Source organism: Sturnira hondurensis, unplaced genomic scaffold, assembly GCF_014824575.4.
Source record: "Sturnira hondurensis isolate 20B ecotype Veracruz unplaced genomic scaffold, ASM1482457v3 Scaffold0024152, whole genome shotgun sequence".
Lineage (NCBI taxonomy): Eukaryota > Metazoa > Chordata > Mammalia > Chiroptera > Phyllostomidae > Sturnira > Sturnira hondurensis.
In genome coordinates this window covers 8,398,719-8,413,697 of record NW_028096783.1, presented here as the reverse complement: position 1 = coordinate 8,413,697, position 14,979 = coordinate 8,398,719, and the positions used below count along the sequence as shown (strand labels likewise).

At 53.9% G+C, this 14,979-nt stretch overlaps 2 protein-coding genes across 4 annotated transcripts; one reads left to right on the top strand and one right to left on the bottom strand.

Moving 5' to 3' along the window:
• Positions 1-98: 98 nt before the first annotated feature.
• On the bottom strand, positions 99-5,838 carry SRPRA (SRP receptor subunit alpha). 2 transcript variants are annotated; one of them, XM_037038254.1, is made up of 14 exons: positions 5,622-5,838; positions 4,932-5,015; positions 4,477-4,640; positions 4,138-4,298; positions 3,744-3,894; positions 3,462-3,615; positions 3,181-3,272; positions 2,977-3,095; positions 2,746-2,832; positions 2,282-2,454; positions 1,984-2,197; positions 1,399-1,562; positions 1,212-1,310; positions 99-1,070 (listed from the first exon to the last, which is right to left on the bottom strand). In XM_037038254.1, exons 1-14 carry the CDS (start codon positions 5,736-5,738, stop codon positions 942-944), a joined length of 1,908 nt encoding a protein of 635 aa, XP_036894149.1. In that variant the 5' UTR covers positions 5,739-5,838; the 3' UTR covers positions 99-941. The 2 variants fall into 2 exon arrangements, with proteins under 2 accessions (XP_036894149.1, XP_036894148.1); XM_037038253.1 differs by having other exon boundaries at positions 3,462-3,618; positions 3,747-3,894.
• Positions 5,839-6,005: 167 nt separating this feature from the next.
• Positions 6,006-13,925, top strand: FOXRED1 (FAD dependent oxidoreductase domain containing 1). Of its 2 annotated transcripts, none has more exons than XM_037038255.1 (11): positions 6,006-6,221; positions 8,200-8,420; positions 9,109-9,219; positions 9,815-9,933; positions 10,904-10,998; positions 11,498-11,599; positions 11,969-12,045; positions 12,227-12,387; positions 12,510-12,639; positions 12,875-12,979; positions 13,211-13,925. In XM_037038255.1, exons 1-11 carry the CDS (start codon positions 6,137-6,139, stop codon positions 13,463-13,465), a joined length of 1,461 nt encoding a protein of 486 aa, XP_036894150.1. In that variant the 5' UTR covers positions 6,006-6,136; the 3' UTR covers positions 13,466-13,925. The 2 variants fall into 2 exon arrangements, with proteins under 2 accessions (XP_036894150.1, XP_036894151.1); XM_037038256.1 differs by lacking the exon at positions 6,006-6,221 and adding an exon at positions 6,228-6,413.
• Positions 13,926-14,979: the final 1,054 nt, after the last annotated feature.

The following is a 14,979-nucleotide window of genomic DNA, read 5'->3' as shown; positions in this document are numbered from 1 at the left end:
CACTTTCAGCCCCTGCTGCCCCGCTTACCATTGACCTGTTCACATGATGGGGGATTTTAGTTTTGAGTCCTGTGTAAAGTAACTCCAAGGCTGAGGCGATTTATTTATGAAATTTATTTTCTGATATATAAATTATGCTTTTCTCTGGGCAGATAGCCTTCCCCTTATTGCACTAATAGCACATCTGTAATACCAAGATACAGGACAGGTCTCAAGAGGTTTGTACTCTTCAGTGTAGCACTAATCTGCCAGGCACTGTGGGGAGGGGGCCGCGGGCCAGGATCCCTCGGGTGAAGAATTGGGAGGGAACAACTTGATACTGTTCTGACAGGTGCTTTTCTTCCAGGAGGGGAACATGCAAAGCTCACATCCGGGTTTTGGGCGTGGTGAAGAGCATGAGGGCTGAGAAGCCCAATGCAACACCTCAGCTCCGCTCCCCTTCTCTGAGGGAAGAGGGGACTCATTTTTTTCTCATTCACAACAGATCTTTCTGGCCTAGCTGATGCTTTGCAGAAACGATGAGGATGAGGTCATCAGAATTGTAGCAGCAATTGAGATCAGGCCATACATTGCCACAGTATGCTTACTATGCTCAGATGTCCCTATGCCCACACTAATTAGCGAAGTTCTGATGCTGGATCTTCGGACCACTGGTCAAGGCTGTAATGAGACCGAGTCCTGCAGGCAGAGTGACGGGGATGCTGGGGGGGTGCCCACATGGGGTGGGGGGTGAGCAGTGATTGTAACATGATTGGGTCCTCTGCAGACAGAGGCCAGACTGGACAGGGGTGGGGCAAGGAGGAGCTGCATAGTCCAGGAGCTCCCCGAACTCTGCCTTCGCACTACACTGGAGACAAGTTGCTCACACTCTAAAGCACGTTCTTGATACAGGAACAGGGACTTTGGGGGGAAGCGGTGATTTGGTATTGGGCAAGAGCACGTCAAGCCTTCATGAGAGCAGCCACCACAGCCTTGGCATTGAGACTACGTAGGTCACAGTAGGTCTGCCCAGTGCCCACAAACACGATGGGTTTGCTTGTGATGTAGGTCATAGAAATAGCAGCTCCCACCTGACGTGGAAAAAGGAGTACCCAGTCAACTCAAGGACCTTCAGTTCACTCCCCAGTACAGGAAGCTCTGTAGCAAACGTGGCCTCAGCTCCCCTGTGGAGGATGGCCGCTCCCTGCCCTCCCAGTAACACTCATACTTACCTTGTCATCAATGGTATCAAATTTGGTAAGGACAATGCCATCAATGAGCCGAGGTGTTTGAGCCATGGAATGGTCAGCCAAGGCTCTGTTGAACTTGACCTGGAAAGAAGTGGGATGTAAGTGTAAAAAGCACCCAACTGGCCAAAGCTAAGGTTGGGGAGAACCATGCTGTAGCCCTTGTCCTCACCAGCTGATCCACGGCCTCGTTGCCTACTAGGGCCTCCCCCACAAACAGCACCAAGTCAGGCGTGTTGACAGTAATGAGCTTGGCCAGGGCAGCCATCAGAGGGGCATTGTCTTGCATGCGACCAGCTGTGTCCACCAGCACCACATCAAAGCCTTGATTACGTGCTAGAGAGAGAAAAAGTCGTCAACTCAAAACTCCTGGGCTGTGACACGGATTCCCAGTTTTCTCTCAAGAAGTCCTGGCCTGACGACATTAAGTCTACCAGTTTCCTTTCTTGGGATCTGGGTATGATTACAAGGTAGCGGGAGAAGAAAAACCCGTTTTATGCTTGGCTCTCCAGGTACAGTCAGGAAAAGGACTGCAACTGATCAAGGTGCCCAAATACAGAGGTTTCTTTTGGGGAGGATATAGTAGCTTTGCTTGTGATGGCACCTACGCCAAAGCAGAGCACGGCAAGTCATCAATCCCGACTTGCTACTGAGCAGCCTGTTGGGAGTAGGGTAACCCCGATGCTCAGCATACTTTAAGCGAGCCCAAGGAGGAAAGGGGCCCAAACCACGTTCCCACACGTGGTGTGCACTGTACCGAAGGCAATAGCTTCCATGGCGATGCCAGCGGCATCCTTGCCATAGCCCTTCTCGAACAAGTGCACCATGGTGCGACCACCATGACTCTCGGGGGGGTGCAGCGCACTCAAACGTCGGGTGTGTGTGCGCAGCTGCTCCACAGCCCCAGCACGAAATGTGTCACAGGCAGCAATGAGGACACTGAAGCCATTCTCTAACAGCCAGAAAGAAATCTGCAAGAGAAAGACAACTGTTAGCTCAAACCAGAGCCGCTAAGACAGTGAGGAAATGTCGAACAGGTGGGGAACTGCACTGACCTTGGCAAGGTTCGTAGACTTCCCCACTCCATTAACGCCACAGAAGGTGACAACGTAAGGGCGCTGATGACGCTGGGCATCCATGATATCCCGGAGCATGTCGACACGACGCTGTGGCTGCAGAATCTGCACCAGGGACTCTTGGAGGGCCTGCTTGACTGTGGAAGTCACCGCTGGAAGGGGAAGGAGGCTCAGCCATGAGCCCCAAAGAGCACACTCCAGAAATGCCCACCAGCTTTCTGCGCTAAGAAAACTGGAACCTGGGCGCTCACATGACCAGGCCCTCGCCACAGGAATCCACCCCATATCTGAGACTGTCCTAATAAATACTTTACAAGCATTAACTCACTTAGCAGGGGTTTATTAGAGCTTAAGGGATTTGGAAAAAATGAGGGCGGTCAATACATGTGAGCTCCTGGTGCACATCACGCCCCCCTCAAGCTCCGCTTTAGGGCGATACTCACTGCTGAATGTCCCCATCACCTTCCCTTCCAGCTTGTTGGCCACGGACTCACAGAGTTGGACGGCAATGTCTTGTGCTACGTTCTTCGCTGAGGAGAGGGCAGCAGGTGCAGTGTGAGTGCCATGTCAACCAACAGTGAACAACCCTCGTGGTGCAGCTGAGAAACCAGTTTGTTCTGTTTTTGACCATCCCTCCCCGACCAACAGGAGCCCGCCTGTTCCTCGGAACTCACCGATGAGATGATCACGCATCTTGTCCAGCACAGATTCCATGTCTTCACGACTCAAACTCTTGGAGCCCACAAGGCCCTTCAGCATCCCGAACATGCCACCCAGAGTCCCCTTGGTAGCACTGCAGGCACAGGAGAGTGGGTGGAGTCAGGTCTCAACCACCCTGGAGCCACACCTACCACCCACCATCTGCGATTTCCTCCTACCTAGGTTTGGTAGGGTTTGGAGCAGTCCCCTCATCATCTGAGCTGCTGCAGTCCAGATCCTGAAGCTGCCCCCCAGGCCCAGTCCCTCGAATCTGCAGGGTACGGGGAAAGGAAGGAGGTAAGATTAGGCAAACTAAAGGTTTCCTTCTGAGGGAGGGGGAAAAGACCCAGAATTTATTGCTCTGTCCCCTCAAAGAAATCAAAGGTACTGCCCTCCTCCACTCTACGTCCTCCCCCATTCTTTTTAACAGGGACTTTCACTCTGGCCCCTGTTGACTCACCAAATTGATGTCCTCAGGCGGGACAACCTCTGGGGCTCCATTGGTGGTAGGAGCACTATAATCCAGGTCTTCCTTGTTAACACAGCCACCCAGCGCCCACACCCGAGGTGCTTTCTTGCCCTTCTCCTTTGGAGCATCTGACTTTGTGGACTTGCTGAAAGGGTTATAGCACAGAAGGTTATGGTGGAGAAGCAGGAGAGGAAACATCCACCTGAGAACCACAGACAAGAACGCCCTCGCCCCCAACAACGGCTGGATTATGGCAAAGGTTAGAATGCTCACCCAGACTTCTCCATACCCTTCCCATGTTTCTGGATGAACTCCTCTCGCTTCCTCCGTATCAGCTCTTCTTTGGAAAGTTCTACCCCATTCTCAGCCCCTACTGACTTCTCTGCAGAGGCTGTTTTGCTGGTAGCCAGAGGGACATCAAAACCTGTTAGGAGAAAAAGGACCAGATTCCAACAAAATAGAAAATGGGGAAAACATCTTCCAAATCCTTAAAGAGGACACTAGCGCAAACATCTTGGGACCCACAAGGATTAGGGGTGATAGTGAGGGTGGTGGGCATTTGAGTGAGGGAGACAGGCAATGACAAAGAGAAGGATGGGGAACCACTTCAGTACTTGGTACCACATTAGCTTTTCATGGCCTGTATGTCCAAGGAGCTCAAACTAACCTTCCTTCTTGGCCCCCTTGTTTTTTTTATTCTTTGCTTTCTCCTTGGGCTTTTCACCCCGTGTTTCAATCATAGATCTTACAGGTTTCTTGGCCTTTTCAGAATCTTCATATTTCTTCATGGTAGTTGGAACCCGGACCTTACTGCTCTCCTCTGCTTCACTGAAGGGAAAGAGAATAGCTGAAGTCCAGAGAAAGGACCCCTTGTACCGAGAGGATGACTTTGAACCGGGCAGCAAATTTAGAAGCGTCTTTCAATAAGCAGTTTACTTTCAATAAGTAGCCCCAGGAAGGGAAAGCGGTCATGGAAATTGATTTTTGGAGCAGGGAGGCCTCTCACCGAAGGAGCTGCAGAAAGTCATTTTGGAAATCGAAAGTGCCATTCAAGAGACTCAAAGCACTTTGCTGTTGGATCTCTGTGCGGTACTTGTCCCGAAACAGCCGGTGCACATCATCTATCAACTTGTCTACATACGTCAGTGTTAGGATCTTCTGAAAACCAACCTGTTCCGGGGAAGAAACAGAGCCAGCGGATCAGCTTACATGCCATTCCAGAAGACAGGGAAGCACACTCAAGCCAGGCCTCCAGATTGGCTAGGCTGTCTGGCAGGTGTCCCTGACCTGAGGGGTAGCCAAGCTCTCTGACTGGGCCCCGGAGTTTCTTCCCTTTACCCGCACCCTCCTTGCCTTCTCAATTACTTCATCATATAACACTTTCTTCGGTTAATCAGGGTTCTCTTACTAATCAGGACTATATTGAGGATGCACTTGTCTCTCTAAAATTCCCCCACTTACCACAAACACCAGCTCAAACTGGTTGTCCAGTTTATATTTGAGTGTGAGCGCTTCATGGGTGAAGGAATTGTTGCCTCCCCTTTCCTGGAAAGACAGTATGTCTCAGAGTTCCAACTATTCCCCAGAAAAACCCAGTCTTGGACCCCTCAACGATTACCTTTGGGAAAGAACCAGATATTCCCCCAGTCAAACCTGTTCCAGGACTGGTGGATGCTGGGAATTGCTCTCCAGCATTCCGCCAGGGAGAATCGAGATAACAAGCTGGGGGTTGGGGCAATAGATGAGAGTGGCAAGACATACGGGAGCCAGAAGGAAAGTCGTCACATAAACAATCAGGTCCAGTAGCAGCTGTACGCTACTCACACTTTTAAAAGGCGTTTCCCCACCCAGTTATTTCACCCATCCTTGGAAACAACAAAAAACCAAGCTGCCAGGAACTAAGGGAGGGAACGATGTTAATTGTCTGAAGAAGCGCCCACTCCGGCTAGAGTCCCAGAAAGTGGAGGGGGAGGGGGGCCGCAAAGTTGCTGGACGACCTGAAGGGGGCGGGAGAAAGTTGCTGGATACCCGGGAGCGGCCAGTTCTCAGGGCGGACAAGGTGGGAGCGAGAAGTGGGGTCGGTCGAGGGAAACTACGGATCGGATCGGATGGGGGGACGAGCCCGCAGTTCTGACCCAGAGGGGGCGGTACCTGCAGCAGCACAGAACGAATCAACGCGTTAACCGGACCGGTGCAGGAGTCGCTCACGCCCTGGAAGCACCAGAGCACGAGCCCGCCCTTCGAGAAAATGGTGAAGAAGTCGAGCATGGCGGCAGCGGGAAAAGAGCCCGGCCGGCGCCGGCAACTGAGGCCGCGATCGCCCGACTTCCTGCTGCGCCAAGCGCGGGACACGTCACACTAGCGGCCCCGGAAACTGGCCCAGTGGTACTTCCGCTCAGAGCCACGGGTTCCCTACCTTCCTCCGCCTGAGGGCGCTCTGCACGCCACAGACAGCAGGCTGGCCAATGGCAGGCCGGATCGGGCTTGGGCGGGGCTCTAGGGAGGTCACTGGGAGACGGGCGGCCTATAGCGTGCAAAGACGGAGTTGAAGGAGCCCCTGGCCAATGGGTGCGCTTTCCGAGCGCCTGGAGGCGCGGAGCAGTGACGGCTGTGGCCAGTGCTGAGTTTAAAAGGTCGTATCCAGAAAGAGCGCGCTCGGAAGGGCCATGTTTCGAGGGGTGGTGCATCTCTGTGCAGGCCGAGGCCACTTGGGCCGGGGGCTAAGCACGCTCAGAGGAGGCTCGACTCTAGGTAAAGTTGAGGGCGCCTGAGGGTTATCATGGTTCTCGGGTACCTCCAGTCTCCAGCTATGTGACCTTCAGAACTTGGGACCCCAGCCGCGCTGAGCAGGCAGTGGGTCCAGCTGGGAGAAGGGGGTAAGCTTGCCCGCTGGAGCTTGTAAAGCCTGGACAGGTGTGTGGATGCCAAGGTTGCCCTTCTCAGGTGACAAAATCTAGATGTCTTTGTACCTCAGCTTACCATCAGCATAAGAGACCAGGCTGATTGATTCCTTAGCTGCACAAATGTACGTGGAGTCCTGCTCGCGTGCAGCAATAGGTGCTTAGAGTCGGGGCCATGAAGGAGGAGGGAAGAGAAGGTGATGGTTCAGCATATGCCCTGGATGTGCCAGCATTGGAGCTGGGGAGGGAAGACGTTCTAGACCAGTTCAAGACTGGCTAGGCCCCAAGCTAGTGTCATAGAAGTAACGAAACGTGGAGCAGGGGGCAACAGAGATCAGATTTGAAGGGTGTTTGCTGGCTCTGGGAAGGTGTGTGTTTCAGTTTCTGGAAAACTGAGCAAAGCATTTTTCTTGTGCAAGGAACTAGACAAAGCCATCTGAACATTTGGAGTAGTAGTGTGAAATGTGTGGACAGGTAAGATAAGCCCAGATCAGAGAAAGATTCTAATGCTGCTGCCCTTGGTCTTGGAAACAGTGAGAATACTTGGACATTTGTGAGTTGGGTGTTAATGACAAAGGATTCGTTTATTCAGTATATTTGTTGAGGACCTCGGATGTGCCAGGTAGTCTGCTAGGCTGGAGATTCTGTGGTGGAGGTAGACATAGTACAGTATGGAGCAATCACAAATCAACAAATTCAAAGTTGCAAATGTGTTTCATGCTCCAAGTTCATGCTCAGAGCTGTGAGTGAATGTGACAGAAGAATCCGACATAGTCCGGTGTGGGTGGTTAGAAAAGATTTCCCTAAGGAAATAACCGAGCCCATGTCTAAAGGAAGCAGAGTTACTGGGGCAAAGAAGTGGACCCAGAGTTTCAAAGCAGGGAGAACACCCATGTAGATTGCTTGTGATGGGAGGAAAAATGGTGCCATCAAGGAAGTAAGGGGCAGGGGCTGGAGGGGGTGGGGGAGGACAAGGCGAACTGGAGCCGGATCTTGTTTTATGGCCAGTGTTTATGGATTTGGGACTTTTATCCTTAGAGTAACGGAAAGCCTTGGGAGGGTTTTAAGCAAGGGAGTGTGATTAAATTAGTGTTTAGAAAAGATCAGTTAAGCTGGGATGTAGAAATGAATTTGGGGGTGTTGGCAAGAGGAGAATTAGTGGGAACAGTTGGGAAGCTTTTGTGTTAGTCTGAGAGAGAGAGTATGGCAGCTGGGTCTAGGGCAGTGGTGGTAGAGATAGAAAAAGGAGTCAAATTGGGGAGACATTTAGGAGGCAAAGTCATCAGAACTTGACGACTTTGGACATGAATGTGAGTTTGCTGGTGGTGATAGACATCCATGATAAGGGGCCACTCAGAGGTGCCATGCCTCAGAGGTTGCTGCAGCGTGGAGTGTGCTGGGACCTCTTGGTCCAGGAGCCTGGGACATCCAAGAGGAGGTGACAGTACAGTAATGCAGTGGAGTATAATGCATTACTCTCCTGCAAGGAGCTGGCCAAAGCCATCTAAAGTCCAAGTGGCTCACATGAGAGATAGGTCTGCACAGGCGATATAGATGCTTAAGTCACCTGTCCTAGGGACAAAGTATAGAGTGTTAATTTTAGGGAGTTGAACCTCGTGCTGGGCATGATGCATGAGACGGAGGAGAGATGAATAGCACGCAGGCCGTGCAGCAAAGCTGCATAACACTGCTGGTGCCAGTGACCTTATGAGAGGGGATAACAGTGGGGACTGCCACCTCAGTGAAATTTAGCCCGCCTTTTCCTCTACCCACCCCCTACCGGCCTCAAAGGAAATGTACGACCCTCTGACCATCATTGTGTCCCACAGACTGGGGTGGAAAGGTGTCCGAAATTAAGAAGAAGTTGCAGTCAGTTCTTCCTGGAGGGGCCTGGAACCCACTGTATGACACCAGCCACCTGCCCCCCGAACAGTCGGATGTGGTGGTTGTGGGGGGTGGGGTGCTTGGCCTGTCAGTGGCCTATTGGCTGAAGAGGTTGGAGAAGCAACGAGGTGCCATCCAAGTGCTGGTGGTGGAACGGGACCACACGGTGAGGTCGGGATAGGACAGTCACAGGTGGGGCTGGGACTTGGTTTTTACTGAGGACTCTAGGGATGAGGGAATGGGAGAAAAGACCTCACTATCTGGAGGTCCAAAGGGCAAGGACTGTGCTTTGGACCTTATTGAGAAAGAGTCCCAGGTTCTTCCTCCCTCAAACTCAGGACCTTGGCAGTACAGTTTTTGCCTTTGAAAGGGAATTTTACAATGTTGGATCTCTTGAGATGTCACAGGTCTGGCCAAGAGAGCCTGCATTGAAGTTATAATTGATACAAACAGCCCCTTTTAGGTTTCAGTCTTTCTGAAATTTTGCCCTGATCTGTTCCCGTTACTGCTGCCAGCCAGCCAGGAATCTTGCTACTTTGGCCATATCCCTTTATCTTCCAATTAGTAGATGAAATGTTAACCCCCTGCCCTTGGACTTCCAGGCCATTACCGTTTGGTACAACTGCCCGGCCCGTTCACGATGACTGACTCCCTGCTCTGCTCGTTTGCTAATGAGGACTTTAATAACTGTCATCCTCTCTGGGCTGCAGGATGACTTACACGTGGGTTTATCCCCGTCAGCTCCTCTTCGATTACAGACCTGGACTCCCCTTTAGCTTTAGGTGTGTGGCAGCATCCTGGTGCTGTGCGGCAGGGCACTCACTGGCCCACTGACTCCCCTTGTCTTCCCACAGTATTCCCAGGCCTCCACTGGGCTTTCTGTGGGCGGAATCCACCAGCAGTTCTCTGTGCCCGAGAACGTCCAGCTCTCCCTCTTTTCAGTCGACTTTCTACGGAACATCAACGTACGTGCATTGAGATTTGGGGGTTGGCATGGTGACCCCTCTTTGACCCCAGAGAGAGGTGCAGCCCAGCTGGCTAGGGGGAATGGAATAGGAACGGGCAAGTTGGAAGCAAAGCATGCCCCCCCCAACCCCATTTTTTCTCAGTGGAGCCTGGAGGAGGGCTCCCCTCAGGGTTAGGGCCCTGAGCTCTAACAGTCATAGGTGAGGAAGCCAAGAATGCCTTCATCCTGCTTTCATTTTTTTTAAAACTTTATTTTATTTTTTAAAATTGTTTTAATATTGTGCAATTACATTTGTCTGTGTTTACCCCCCACTACTCCCCCCCACCTCAGCCAAATCCACCTCCCTCCCTTACTTCCAAGATTTTTGATTTTTAGAGAGAGAGAAACAGTGTGTGAGAGAGATATGTCAATCAGTTGCCTCTCCCATGCCCCCAACTGGGGATCTGGCCCGCAACCCAGGCATGTGCCCTACTGGGAATTGAACCTGCAACCCTTTGGTTCGCAGGCTGGCACTCAACCCACTGAGGCACACCAGCCAGGGCTCCATCCCTCCTTTCAATCAGCTTCTCTGAGGCGCTCTTTTTTGCCCATAGGATTACCTGGCTGTAGTCGATGACCCTCCCCTGGACCTCCAGTTCAACCCCTCAGGCTATCTTTTCCTGGCGTCAGAAGAGGGTGCTGCGATCATGGAGAGCAACGTGAAAGTGCAAAGGTGGGTGCCCCTGGGTGCCCAGCGCGTGCAGGACTTCAGGACCTGGTGCTGAGGGCTGTGGTACAGACCGGGCCAAGTGCTGCCACAGAGCATCCTGAATGGCCAGGCGATGGGAGCCGCCTCGGACACACCCAGACCCAATAAACTGGAATTCCCAGGGAGGGGCCCAGGAGCATGCAGGCATTTCCTGAGAGAGCCCGTCAGTCCATATTCTAGGCTTTACAGGCCACACAGTCCCTACTGCCGTCACTCAGCTCTCACCTGCAGCCCAGAAACTCTGACAGACAGAAGAGCACACAGATGAGGAGGCCCGTGCACCTGGGCTGCAGCTGGACGTGGCAGTCCCGCCCTCAGTGGTGGTCTCGGTCAGCTGTGTGTCTTCAGCAGACGCTTCTCCCAGTCTTACCAGTGACGTCAGGCCCTGCCCTGGTGGCTTTACAGTTGTTAGCTAGCTCCTGTATCATTGGAACGTCCCCATTTACATGTGAGGAAATCGAGGCACAAAGAGCTAGTAAGCAGTAGCACTGGGATTCCATCCAGGTGGTCTGGCTCACGAGTGCGGGCTTTCAGTCCCCATGTTGCTGCCTCCGGACAGCAGAATTCCAGGGGCAGTAGTGGTGCTGGTGGATGTGATTGCACCAGGACTAGGCGGGGAGGCTGCCCCCGGCAGGGTGCAGGGACAGAGTGAAAGGACATCTCGAATAGTTAGGGGGTGGCAAGGACTTTCCTGCGGCCAGAGGGACAGTAGGCTGTTGGAAAGGAAGAAGGGATCAGATGGCAAACTGCCTGGGAGGCTTGTTCCCCACCCGCTCCACGAGTCAGAAAACTAGGGGAGTGCGTGGAGAAGGGCACAAACGAGGGCGAGTCCCCACTTGTGAGCTGGGTCCCTGCTGCACCCTCTCTGCACACTCAGCCTCTCTAACACACACACACACACACACACACACACACAGACCCATGTTTCTTTCAGACAGGAAGGAGCCAAAGTGTGTCTGATGTCCCCTGAGCAGCTGCGGAACAAGTTTCCCTGGATAAACACGGAGGGAGTAGCCTTGGCGTCTTATGGTGAGGCCTGCATGCACGGGGACTGGGGGTGCGGGTACCCCAAGAGCGAAATCTCGGCACCCAGCAGCCTCCTGGCCAGCAGGGCCTCCCCAGGCGGTGCCAACTCTGTTCTGCCAGATTTGACTCGGCGCACTCAGTCAACTTGACCTTCGAGCCCAGAAAGAGCTGGGGGTGCAGGAAATACAATAAGAGAGGAGAGCTCTGGCCCTGGCTGGTATAGCTCAGTGGATTGAGCGTGTGCCTGTGAACCACACAATCGTGGTTCGATTCCCAGTCAGGGCACATGCCTGGGTTGCAGGCCAGTCCCCAGCAGAGAAGGCATGAGAGGCAACCATACATTGATGTTTCTCTCCCTCTCTCCTTCCCTTCCCCTCTAAAGATAAATAAATAAATAAATAAATCTTTAAAAAAACAAAATGAAATATTTATTAAAAATAATAAAAAAAAGAGAGAGGAGAACTCTGGTCCCTCTTCATGAGTCCTCTTTTGTCCCCCACAGGGTTGGAGGGTGAAGGTTGGTTTGACCCTGGATGTCTGCTCCAGGGTCTCCGGCGAAAGGTCCAGGCCATGGGGGTCCATTTCTGCCACGGAGAAGTGACACGTGAGTCTGAGGCCCCATGCCCACTACTTATTCCCTTGGCCGTCCAGGGCGCAGCCGTGACTATGTCTTATCTTTACTCGCAGGCCAAGCAGGGGTTGGTGGGGCGATGGCCTCTCCCCTGCGGGCTGGTCCTGGGCATCCTGACCCCAGCCCGTGGCTTGGCCTCCTCCTGACTCATGACCCTCTTGAAGATTTCAGCGCTGCCGGTCCTGAGTGGGGCCAAGTGTGTGTCAGTGATGCTCTCTGTCTGTGTCAGTGTCTGTGGGGAGCTCCCGGCCTCCAGCCTCCTTTCCTTAAGAGACCAATGGAATTCCCATCTCCTTCCTCTTCAGGGCCTCAACGGCTTATTTAATTTTCCTTTTCCTGCAGGTTTTGTCTCCTCCTCTAACCGCATGGAGACCATGAGTGGGGAAGAGGTGACCTTGAAAAGGATCCATGAAGTTCATGTAAGTCCCCAGCCTAAGTATCTTCGTTACCAAAGTGGAGGGACGAGAATGTCAATGACTGTCATTTGATCTTCTGCCCACTGCCAGCGTGGGTAAACTAAGGCTCAGGAAGACACCTGCCCCTCTCGGTGGCCAGTGTGAGGGCCAGGCCCCCCCTCCCCTCCCCCTCTGGTGCCTGCAGGTGAAGATGGACCACAGCATGGAGTACCAGCCCGTGGAGTGCGCCATAGTGATCAATGCGGCCGGGGCCTGGTCTGGGCGGATAGCAGAGCTGGCTGGTATTGGGAAGGGGCCGCCTGGCACCCTACAGGGCACCAGGCTGCCTGTGGAGCCGAGGAAAAGGTGACTGACCCCAGGGCAGCCGAGGAGGTTGGTGAGAGGAGGAAAGACAACCAAAAGGTTGTCAAGTGGGAGAAGGGAAGAGTCGCTGTCCCCCCGATGCTCTAACCCCAGGGTTGCGGCAGGTATGTGTACCTGTGGCACTGCCCCCAGGGACCAGGCCTGGAGTCTCCCCTCGTTGCAGACGCCAGTGGAGCCTACTTCCGCCGGGACGGATTAGGGAACAACTACTTGGGTGGCTGCAGCCCCACTGAGGTACGCAAAGCGGGGTCGTGGGTGCCGGGGAGGAGACAGACCCAGAGTCGTTGGAGAGGCGGGCCTTTGGGGGGGCCCGGTGCTGCTGTTAGTGTTGCGGCCCCTCCGGGTTTGAAGTGGGCTCTCTTGTCCTAGTGCCCCACCTTCTGGAGGGGCTGTTGAAAGGGGTCTGTCAGATCTGGCTCTGTCCTCGTGCCCCAGGTAATGCAAGCCTTGTCCCCACCTCTCACCCCAGGAGGAGGAACCAGACCCAGAGAACCTGGAAGTGGACCATGATTTCTTCCAGAACAAGGTGTGGCCCTGTCTGGCCCGGAGGATACCAGCTTTCAAGAGTCTGAAGGTAACTAGAAGGAAGGAGACAGATGACACTGGAGCCCCTCAGCCCCCTTGGAAAGCCTGTCCTCAGCCTCTGTGCACCTACCTCACAACTGCTAAGGACTCCGTGGTCTAAGGCCTGTGCCATCGACCCCCCCCCGCCCCCAGCAGTGGTAGAGGGTGCTGATGCCGACCAGGAGAGGGTGGGGAGCACTGGCAGCCTTCCCGAGAACCCCAGCATCCTGTGCCCCTGCAGGTCCTGAGCGCTCGGGCTGGCTACTACGACTACAACACCTTTGACCAGAACGGCGTGGTCGGCCCCCACCCACTGGTCGTCAACATGTACTTTGCCACGGGCTTCAGTGGCCGTGGGCTCCAGCAGGCGCCCGCTGTGGGGCGGGCAGTGGCTGAGATGGTGCTAGAGGGCCACTTCCAGACCATCAACCTGAGCCCCTTCCTGTTCAGCCGCTTCTACTTGGGAGAGAAGGTCCAAGAGCACAACATCTTCTGAGCCTGTAAGCTCTTCACTGGCCTCCTTTCCCCTGCGTCACCCTCTGGCTCAGATTCTGGCCGTGGTCACGGCGTCCTCCCTGGTACCATCTCGGGAGGGAGGCTGAGGTCTCCTGCACCCTCCTGCTGGCGCCCAGGTGATTCTGTCGCATGTGGCTGGGCAGGTGGGCAGACTGCAGGCTCCAAGGTCCTGCACTGGAGGCCCAGGCTGTTGGAAAACGATGGGGCAGGGCCCCAGGACTGATCGCTGGCCCGGGCTGATGTCTCCTCGCCGAAGCAATCCGTCAGGACAGAGCACCTCCGTGGCCCTGAGCTTTGTGGTCCAGGACTGGCTCCTTCCTGGTGCCAACCCAGAAAGATCATCTCTGCCCCTCATCGCACAGCCCAGGCAAGGAGCATTCCAGTGCAGCCTGGCCCAGATTTATTACGAGTCAATAAATGAGATTAGTTCCATCCTGCCAGTTTCCTGTCCCTTCCTCTCTTCTCCCCATGGCAGTTCCCTCTGAAGTGCCCACCAGACTGGGAGGAACATAGCCTTCTCCTCCCCATCCCAGGAGCTATCTTAAATCCTTGTTGGCAAGCTAGTGCCTCCTCTTCCCCACTCCAGTCAGGGGTGTGGTTGTAGAGGGGAGGATGTGCTCATTCCTCTGCAGTATCCATTCAGCTCCAGCTTTCGGCCAGGCCCAGCATGTTAGAGATGCTCCAGCAAGCAAACCTAAAGAGTAAGCAGCTTAACAAAGGGAGTGCAGGGGCAGTGGGGAGGGGAGTGATTCCAGGCTCACTGATGGAAAATTAAGAACACCATATGCAAAGGCCGGGGACCAAGAATTAGCAAGGTTCAAGGGACTGGGAGATCATGATTTTTTAAATAGCAGGTCATGGCATGAAAGAAGAGCTACTTCAGGACCAGGGGCTGAAGAATCGTGCTGTGGGCTTGGATTTCCTTCTGTGGGCTGCTGATGGGTTTTCAGTAGGGAAGTGATGTGGATCGGGTTTCCTTTTAGAAAAAGCACCCAGCCTGCCCTGTGGACAACAGGCTGTGAGGTCCCAGCAGGCGGCGGCCAGACAGAAGGCTGCCGCTGTGGCCTGCATGGTCCCTGTAAGAAGTGCGCCAGTCCCGGAGGCTACAGTGGCCCTAGGAAAGTGGGTCAAGTAAGGCTCTCGTCTCTGTTGAATTAGATGGATATCCTGCTCTCACCGAGATGAGGACGGAGTTGTGAGGGTCAGAATGGATGGCCCTGGAGCTGAGTGCAGGACGCCTGCAGAGCCCTCTAACAGGTTGAATTTACTGTTGTGGCCGCAGGGTGGTCTGAGCTGAGGCAGAGATGTGGACACTGGGGGAGAGGACACTGTCACTGCGGGAGGGTAGAAGGGTTGGGGACAGCGGGGAAGCTGGAGGGACTCCATCACCTTTAACGAAGGAACCAAAGAGGAGGCTGCTGACTAGTGGCCAAGGGCAGAAGAGCCAGGTGACTGAGGGGACTGGCTGAGGAGCGATGGTTCACGGTGCAAATG